The sequence below is a fragment of the Micromys minutus genome (assembly GCF_963924665.1).
Source record: "Micromys minutus genome assembly, chromosome: 1".
Taxonomy (NCBI): domain Eukaryota; kingdom Metazoa; phylum Chordata; class Mammalia; order Rodentia; family Muridae; genus Micromys; species Micromys minutus.
Window position 1 is genome coordinate 111,092,972 of NC_137969.1, and position 10,147 is coordinate 111,103,118.

The 10,147-nt window shown below is 39.6% G+C and overlaps 1 protein-coding gene across 1 annotated transcript; it reads left to right on the forward strand.

Annotated features, from left to right (window-relative positions):
• Positions 1-7,314: 7,314 nt before the first annotated feature.
• LOC308427314 (small ribosomal subunit protein eS25-like) lies at positions 7,315-7,692 on the forward strand (the record flags this gene model as incomplete). Its single annotated transcript, XM_080925441.1, has 1 exon — positions 7,315-7,692. The coding sequence occupies one exon, from the start codon at positions 7,315-7,317 to the stop codon at positions 7,690-7,692; it is 378 nt and encodes a 125-aa protein (XP_080781567.1).
• Between the last annotated feature and the right edge of the window lie 2,455 nt (positions 7,693-10,147).

The window sequence follows — 10,147 nt, forward strand, 5'->3', positions numbered from 1 at the left end:
AGTTCAACAGTTCCATGACAGAGAGTTGACCCTGGCTCCTTGTGATTACCTAGTTTCTGGCCATACCTTCCTTTGATTTCATGGTCTTGCTATTTAGCAGGCTTTGTAAACTGTTAATAGTCTTGGTTAGGTAAATTTTCAGAGAACTTGGTCTATGGCCCTTCTTTTAATAAGTTTTCAGGTCAAATCAGGTAAGAATTAGACTTTTTGCATTAAGATGTATGTGAATTGGGTAAAACCATTGGGAACTTCAGAAACCATTTTTCTTGCTGAGTCTTTGTCTTTATCCATATTCTAGAGAGAAGTATTACTGGTGTGATTGCACATGGGCATTAATGTCTGGATAGGAGAATTTTGTTTTTCTAGGTTTACACTAAACAAATGACTAAAATTTTAGAATTAAAACTCTTGAGTTTTCTTTGTAAGTGCTTTAATGTGTTTTGATGAAGAGATATTTTAGAAAGCCAGTTGTCTCTTGTGTGGTATATTCCTGATCTATTTATGGTATTAGTGAACCAAATTACAATTGTTTGAATGACAAATAAACAAATAGGTAAATAGACATTTACATAAATTGACTATCCTGTAATTTGTCAGAAATTCAGAATTTTTGACCTTTAATACTATTGAAGGTAGGGGGGATTTTTTTTCTTGTGAGACATGGTATTTCAGGCTGACTAGAACAATCTTGCCATCTTCCTGCCTCAAGCTAGAATTACAGTCATGTGCCCTTTTGTCCCACTATCAGACATAAAAAGTAATTCAGAAACAATTTCATCATTTAAATTCGCAAACTTCAGGTATAATTTTGTCAATTAAACTATTTTAATAAGTTTAGTTTAATAAAAATTCTCAAATCTTTTCTGACCCATCAGCATTAAATATAATAGAAGTATAGACTTTGATTGAACATAGGTATAGGCTTCCTAAATATATACAAGTTACATAATGAATAAGCTAGCATCATTTTGTGTTCAAATTAATAAAAATTATACATTGTGGTAATTAATTTGTCCTATTGACAGATTTCCTTCAATAGTAATTATGCTGTGTATCGGGTTAAAGACAATTTACAAGATCTTTAAGAAAATTCAGCCTTTGGCTAGTAGTTGAGTTAATGTAAGATTGCTGTTTAAATATGCAGAAATAATGATTAATATGTGTCTGAAATTTTAAGAAAACATACTATAGAGGAGTCACATAGACATATAATATTCTAGAAACTTCTCAGTAGGAACTTTTTTGTTGTTAGTCTGGCTGTTTTTTCATATTTAATTGTGAGATTTTCAAGAAAGTTTCAGAAAACTAGGTTCGAGTTTTCTCTATGTTAAGTGGTGTCGTCCTCCATGAATGATTGGTTTTTCTCCCAATGAGAGTTTGTGGAAGGCGATTTCTTTGGCTTTTGTGCAATCTGCCAGGATGAGAAATTCACCGAGCCTTTCCAGAATAGCATGCTGCAGTTCATATGAAGCTTCTTGTGCCTTCATCCACTGGTGCTGATGTAAAAATGTGCTAGAAGCTGGGTAGCTTGCAAATCACAGATGTGTACTTCTCACCGTCCACGATGCTGGAAGTCCAAGAGCAAGGTGAATGTCTGGGGAATGGCTGGCTTGCTGATTCCTAGACTCTGCCTTCTCTCTGTATGCTCCTGGGTCCTGGCAGAATCCAGTTCTCTGAGACCTCCTCAGAGAAACACTTCATCATGACCTCATCAACACTAGGAACACTTAATCATGACCTAATCAACCCTCCAAAGGCCCCTTTGTCTGGTACCCACATATTGATCATTGAATTTTAACATAGGTATCTATTTTGAGAACACAGGCGTGCAGACCACAGCAGTAATCTCAAATACATGAGACATTTCTTCCTTAAGAAACTCTTTAATCACATTAGCTACCATTTTTCCATTTTAACGCTTTTGTTGTGAGTAACTAAGTAGTCAAGCACAGCTTTTAGCTAACATATCGCTTTAGCTTAATTAAGTGTCAAATCTCATAACAATTGTTTTTCCTTCTTGAGATATAGTAGTAGTAGTAGCAATAATAGTAGTAGTAGCATTATTGTCATTATTGTGTGTATAGGGGGCACGCATGTGTGGGAGTCTGCCCTCTCCTTCCACCATGGGTTCAGAGAATTGGACTCAGGTTTTCAGACTTGAGTGGCAAGTGCTTTTACTTGCTGAACCATCCCACCAGACTTCAAGATCACATCTAAAGACATTTTTTAATACCAAAAACTATCTCTGAACTTTTCTAGTGCCCTTAGAGCATTAGAGGACTTATTTGGTTTCTCTTAGGGAAAAATGAGGATAGAGAAAATGTAATTAATCTTTTCAAAAATGTAGGCTCTCTGTATGCAAAGCTCCCAGAGAATTTTCAATACCACCTGCTCACTGCCCAAGGTGTCTAAGTATTCCTCATAGCGTGAACTCTGCCTTGCCTCTGCCAACAACACTATACAGACCTCCCTTAGCTGTGGAGAGCATTGCCAGATTCCTGGATGATGCCTGTATTCAAGCAATACCAAGTCTCCCAATTTAATGTCGTTTCTATCTCAGTTGGTGTTTATCAAGTGGTCATAAACTTTGCACTCTGAAATACAGAAGCAAACCTAGCACAGAATTTTTTTCCTTGCCCCACAGTTTCATCAACATAACATTCATTATGCACACTACAAGAGACCAGAGGCAGTGCCAAATCCCCTGGAACTGGAGTTCCAGGCATGAACTGCTATGTGGGCGCTGGGAACCAAATTCAGATCTTCTGCAAGGTCAGTGAGCCATCTCTCCAAGCCTCTAAGAATAAAGCTTGTTTATTTTCCTCAATTGAAAATATCAGTTCTTTCTTGAAAATAGAAGATTACCGTGTGTAGGACTGCTTTGTAGATTTTTTTTTTTTTTTTTTTTTTTTTTTGGATTAGCTTTATTGCCTTGTTTTGTATGCCACGGGAACAACCGGCTTTTCTTGTTGGCTGCAGTATTTTTATATTGAGCCGTCAACTTACTCTCACTAGTAATAAATTAACCATGGCTGGGCCACACCTTTTCATATTCAGATTGTTTTCATTTTTCTCTGATGCATCCGAGGGAGGTGTTGGGGATCAGATGCTGGGTAAGACCTCTTGATCTTCAAGATAGAAACCTTCCTTCATAGCCCGGGCCATAGGGACCACAGCGAACACTCTGTGTCCAGGCTTCTGATGGTGTCAGTTAGAAGCTAAGAACATAGCAATAGACCCAGTTGATGTCTTCAGACCTCTGGCTGAGAAGCAAAAGGATGCACAGGCTTGCTAACTCATGACTGAGTGGAACAAGAATTCATTACTTAAGCAGGAATAGCTGACCGAGTGTTGTGGGGTTTCTTTGGAACGTGGTCATTCTAATATCCTGTGTCCTGGATCTTAAGCTAGTATAAATCCCAGCAATTTAATAACTGAAATGACCTATTCCTGAATGATGTCTGCCTGGAACTCCTCTGAATTTGGGGAAATCTTGACTATTTTTAATTTTCATGACAATATAATTTTTTGCATAGGTTTGGTAAGGATCTGTCTTTCTTGTTGATGTGACTTAGTTGAACATTGTGGTTACATAACTAACAGTAAGGACATTGTCTGTGATGTCATACTTGAAAGTGTTTAGTTTCTCAGAATCAGAAACTTTTAAAGAAGTCACATTTGCTTTAGAGAGATGATACTACAAGATCCTCACTGGCAAATAGACCGGATTTCTAACTCAGACTCTCAGCCTCACACCTGAATTTGGGGGTCACCTGTTGGCCAATCCAGCATCATATGATATTAGGGAATCCAGACTGGATTTTTTTTTTCTAAACTTACAGATACTACAGGCACAATGTAGTGGTGAGCATTTTACTTATCTTTCCACCATATATATTCTAGTCTGAAAGTCCTTGTGAGAAATTCTAAATAGCTAGGTTCAAAAACGTTTGCCCGTTAAATTATCACTCTGGCTGTGCTCGAGTAAATGCCTCTGTGAAACCGGTAACTCTCTTATTTTCCAATGAGACTAATAATATCGGCAAAAATAGTATTTTTGATTGAAAGTGTATGACCACAGAAATTCTATGTCCTACCAGAAGCTAATCATCGGGTGTACACGCTTCCAGGCTGTCCGATTGTCATTCTACTCCATGCCTTGCAGAATTCCAGATCTCTTGTTAAGTGGCACACAAGCAGTGAGCATGCAAACTGTTTTAACTAGTGAAATTTTAATTGACTCGCTCCTCAGCTGTGGGAAAACCAGTTTTGGTACCTATCTGTCAACTGGATAGGATCTTGTTGTGATCCCAAGCTGCCAACCCTTATCTGACTTTCAATCCTTCCAGTTCCTTTTAAGGTTTAACCTTAATCCTTCAAACTGGCCCTTCTAATTTTTCTCCCTGACACTTGACCTACTTCCTAGATTCCTATGGGAGCTCCAGGTCATAGCTAACCTCATATCCAATCTTTTTTTTTTTTAACCTGAAAAGGCACTACAAGGTTTAGCCCTGTGTTTGGCCTTACATTTCACACTTCATGAACTCACTGTTGTTACTTACTCTGAATCTTCTTGCAAAGGATTAGCAAGAAAGAAGCCTTGTGTCCAGAGTCTCCAAAAACATTGATGATTCAGCCCAGGAACTTCATGAACCTCACCTCAAAGTTCTATACTTCTGACAGAAAAGGGAGTTAGTTCCTTGGCATAGAACCATCCTGGTGAGAAAGAAGATATTCTAAAGACAGACACTTGTGCCAGTTGCTTTGGCGGTCAAATAGTAGAAAAAAAAAAAAAAAAAAAAAACTCCCCTAAGGAATTAAATCACCCCCTTTGCAGAAATCCACACAGACAGGAAGGGAATGGCTGAAGCTCTGGCCTCAGCCAACGGGGAGGGTTCCCTCTCAGGAAGGTATTTGACATAGTTCTGACTAGTTATCCAGATGACCATCCAGAACAGAATGAGTGGAGATGCTGGTGAATCAGTAAGGAGGCAGGACTATACCTGTCATGACTACTTAATTACTCAAATCTCTTGAGTTCTGTCAAACCTAAACTCGGTCTAAGTAACCTGAACTTTGGGGGCCACGCAATGGTTTTATTTGTTCCTCTTTGCAGTGTGACCACATTGAAGAAATAATCTTCCCTCTTTACTCTTCTGGGTCTCTTTAACTAGCATATTGGAGAAGGGTTCAGAACCAGGCTTGTGGTTTCAGGATCCAGGTTCTCACCCCACTAAGCCAGTAACACAGAGACTTCTAAGAATCCACCGGACTGCTTGCCCTCAATATTTGACTCCCAACTCTGTTTTTGCATATACCTTTCTAGTATGCTTCCTTCCCATGAAAGCTTGCTTGCTCCCCCCCCACACACTCTCTCTCTGTCTCTCTGTGTCTCTCTGTCTCTCTCTGTGTGTCTCTCTGTGTCTCTCTTGTGTCTCTGTCTCTCTGTCTCTGTCTCTGTCTGTCTCTCTGTCTCTGTCTCTGTCTCTGTCTCTGTCTCTCTCTCTCTCTCTCTCTCTCTCCTTTTCTTCCTTCCTTCCTTTCTTCTCTTCCTCCTCCTGCTTGGTTTTCTAGGACAGGGTTTCTCTGTGTAGTCCTGGCTGTCCTGGAACTCACTCTGTAATGCAGGATGGTCTCAAACTCAGAGTTTTGCCTGCCTCTGTCTCTGGAGTGCTAGGATTAAAGGCATACACCACCATTACTTATGCCCAGCTCCATCTTTCTTGTAAGGTATCTGGGCTAATAACCCCAAAACACTGACTGTTGACATCATCATTGCCAGGCAGATGGTACACCTGGTCTAGCTGGATCAACATCACTTCCCTGAGAAACTATCCAGAGACCTTCCATACTTCACACTGCTCAGGACATTAATGAGCATCCCAGAATGTTTCAGGGCTGAATAATATTGATCTTGAGCATAAAAGTAGGATTGAGTTTTATTTAAGCACCACATTCCTCCAGAAGTCACCTACTTTTTACATTCTAAAAACTGGCAAGCCGAAGGGGACCAGCCTGCCCCCACCATTTCTCTATATATTTTCAAAGTGGATGAAGAAGGCCATGCCTCTCCTTCCTCGGGATTCCTAAAGACTCATGGATGGCTCCTCTGTGAATCCATCGTTGTAAAAGGTCCCCTTTCTCTTCATGAGACATTCTTTATTAATAGTCAATATTCTTGCTGTAACTGTCTAAAGAAGATTATCTTCTTACTTGTCCAGTATACTTTGTCTTTCGCCCAGCGGGACACTCAGTGGTCATTAGCTAGAGCAAAATGAACAAGTCTTTAGAGACCAATACCCATAGCCATACCTATTGCTAATCATACTTTAGCAAACTTTCCAGCCCCAAGGGGGTTTCCAACAGCCACATTGATGTGTACACTAAGCACTTTATTCCCCTAACTCAAATGAGAACTTTTAATCTGTTGAGGGGGTATTTGTGACCCTGGTGAAGGTTTTGAGTATTAAATAATTTTACTTTTGATTAAGAACAGACTTTTACATGTTTTATAGTGCTGGGTAGAAATGAAGTTTAAAAAAAAATCTCCCAAATTTGGTTAAATGGTGTTGGAAATGCTTTCTTTTTATTTAAAAAAATAATTGCAAAAATTTTGATCAATATCATTTTGGATTTCACTGTTGCTGTTTTGCCGATTTAAGATTTTCACTACCATTAATTAAATTACTTATTCTCTCTGGTCTTTGCCAAGGTAACAAATTAAAAGACAGCACCACTTGCAGAGCATGTGGCTGTGTTTCCATTGCCTGTTTTGGTTGTGTCTCTTTAAGATCTCCAGTGCTGCTGTGTTCGTTATCCTGGTTGAATTCTAATATGATAAGTCATTTCTTAATGATCCAGATTCCTGTTTCCCTTCCCTATGAAACAATAGCGTGAGCATATGAGACTGTTCTCTTTGTTGAGTTTTCTGTAGACAAACTGTTTGTTGAGACGCCTCCATACCTTTGACTGAGTCTTGAATCTCTTGCATGGATCTTGCTTAGATAGTGGGTCCAAGGAACATCTCTGAATCAATCTCTCTTCTCATTATATTGTCCCTCCCTCCCCTACCTGTCACATTTACTTTTACTACAGTGGGGTTTATTATTCCCAAAATAGCTTTTATAATTTCATGGGTTATTTTTTTTTTCTGAATGAAAAAAAAATTTACTGAGAAAATTACCTAAACTTGTAACTCTTACTAACTGCCTAGCATTGGATACATTGGCACTTAGTTTCAAGAAGTCTAAACTCAAAGAGTTCCCTCATCAAAAAAATAGTATAAATAAGACTAGGAACTTCTGGAGCTTTGCCATGCCACCCAAAGACGACAAGAAGAAGAGAGATGCCAGAAAGTCGGCCAAAAAAGACAAAGACCCAGTAAATAAATCTGGTGGCAAGGCCAAAAAGAAGAAGTGGTCCAAAGGCAAAGTTCGGGACAAGTTGAACAATCTCATCCTGTTTGACAAATCTACATACGACAAACTTTGTAAGGAAGTTCCCAACTATAAGCTTCTCACTCCAGCCGTGGTCTCTGAGAGACTGAAGATTCAAGGTTCCATGGCCAGGGTAGCCTTTCAGGAGCTACTTAGTAAAGGACTTATCAAGCTGGTTTCAAAGCACAGAGCCCAAGTAATTTACACCAGGAACACAAAGTTCGGAGATGCCCCAGCTGCTGGTGAAGATGCATGAACAGGTTCAATCAGCTGTACATTTGGGAAAATAAAACTTTATTGAATAAAAACAAAAAACAAAAAACTAGGAGCTTCCGTGGGGTGTTTCTAAATGTGAACTGGTACCTGCAAAGCTCTCCAAAGAACATCTGACAGTGGATAGTGTTAGCCCATGTGCATTTGCTGTAGAAATGAATTCCATTAGCTTGGAGACGTTTTCTATTTCTTCTAGGTTGTAGACACACGAATCCAATTGATTGTTTCAACACTTTCGTGGGTTAAAGAAAACAAACCATAGCCATTATATATACATTCTAAACTTTACAGATGTTAGGATAGCAATAGCTGGGATTAGCTTCAAAGTAGACTAAGATGGAGGGCAGGTTGTATGATGTCATAGATGAAATGACATCAGTCACAGCTTGACACTTATTAAATCTGTAAAATGGCACATTACCTTTATTATGTTCATCTTGCTGATGTAGGATATGGTTAAAGATGCCATGAGTTCAAATTTTAAACTCCATATGTCCATACCAATAAGTACACATTTTAAACTGAGCATGTTCAACCTTATCTTTTACTCTGACCCTCCTTTTATGGTCCTTGTCTCAATTTGTGCTATTCCCCACACCCTGTATGCAGAAGATAGTGACAAAAGACATCCCAAAAGATGGATAACAAGGAACATCTTAAAATGTAGTTCACCTTTGTGTTAACTGACTAAAGCTTTGGTTAAATGTTATTATTGTGAGAATGGTGCATAGGTCAGGTTGGAATAGACAGATGTAGAAAGAATTCTCTACTGAGTCCCTAGTCTACCACTGAGAATAAATTTCAATAAAATTTGGGCCACACAAAATTTCCAAAAAAAAAAAAAAATACCAAATTTTCATACAAAATTCTGATAAATTTTCTGTAGTCTAGTAACATCTATTGGAAGAATGTCACCTCTCTCCATCACTTTAACAAAAGCCAAAACCCATGTGTTTATAAATTCGCTGATTCGGCATCTGTTGGTTAGTATGTTACAAGCTAGAGGCACTAGAGAAGGTCCACACTTCAGCATCATCTGCATATAAAGGTTCTAGAGTGAAGCCAAGGTCCAGAACAATTTCACGTGAGACCAAGGTGGTTCTGAAACTCTGACTTGCTTCAGGAGTTATCCTGCTCTACAGTGATCATGTGACTCTGGTGGCCCAGCACAGCCCATGGGTTCAGACAATTTAGAGCATTGCTGAATATTCATCCAGCGCATCCTATTTAACTAAGAAATCATCTCCTGCTCTTTCATGGCCCAAAGGTGACCGAAGAAGTAAAGACTCATCTTTTAAAGTGATGCCTCTGATGTTCTTCCTGAAACAGAACCAGCCTTTATCAAGCCCTTCTCTACACTCTGCCTTGGTTTGCACAGATCAGTCTACTAAAAGATTCCAAGGGCAAAAAGAAGACAGTACAATATGTCTACGTCTTCCAAAGGATCTCAGAATAAACAAGAGGACATGCAGAGTGAGAGGGGCAGCTATGAAGCTGATGAACCTCTCACTCCTGTGAACTCTGAGACACTGGTATGCCCCTCATGGATGCTGGACAAGACAATGGCATACATACATGCACACATACATACATGCATGCATATATATATATACATATATATACATACATACATACATACATACACACACACACACACATAGGGTCATGACAGGTAAATGACTATGACTTGTGAAATGTTGAAATTATTTTATCCTGTTTGATCAATAGCCATCAGCATAAGAATTCTAGAAATTTCACATGGAGACTTAGGGGATCTTGCCATGGTCACCTGCCCTCCTCCCAACACAGCATCTATTGACTTCATACCTAATTCAGTTCTACAATTTGTCCTAACCCAATGCCAGTGGAAGTTTAATACGATGAATGACCCTGAATACTTTCACAATTTGAGTAGAAGGGGTATGGGTTTCCTCAAAATATGAAAAAGACTACAGAAATAAGACGTTCTGAGCTGGTAAAACTACTTTCAGGTTCCTGAAGGGCTGTATCCTAGGATACCAGCTTCTTGTCGTGGGTAGAGTACATCCCTTCTGTAGTGCCAGGAATCCGGCCCAGGGCTGGTGGGAGCTATTCAAATGCTTTACCAGGGAGCTCCAGCTCCCACTGGGTCAGCTAACTTTATCTGAGCAGCTGGGAGGTGAGGCTTTACCCACCCCATATCTCCCCAGAACCTCCTTTTTGGATTTGCTTCAGTGCCTCTTCCAGATGAACTCCAGTAATCTGTGGGTGAAAGAGCAGGTTCGGTGCTGCTCAGGCCCACCAGCTTTGTCCAAGCCCCTTCTTGCTGGAAGACTTCAGTTCATTTCCCGCTCTGGGTCTCTGCTTTCTTTAAAACACACACACACACACACACACACACACACACACACACACACACACACACACACACAGCGAACCTCCAATTTGATGTTAGTAAG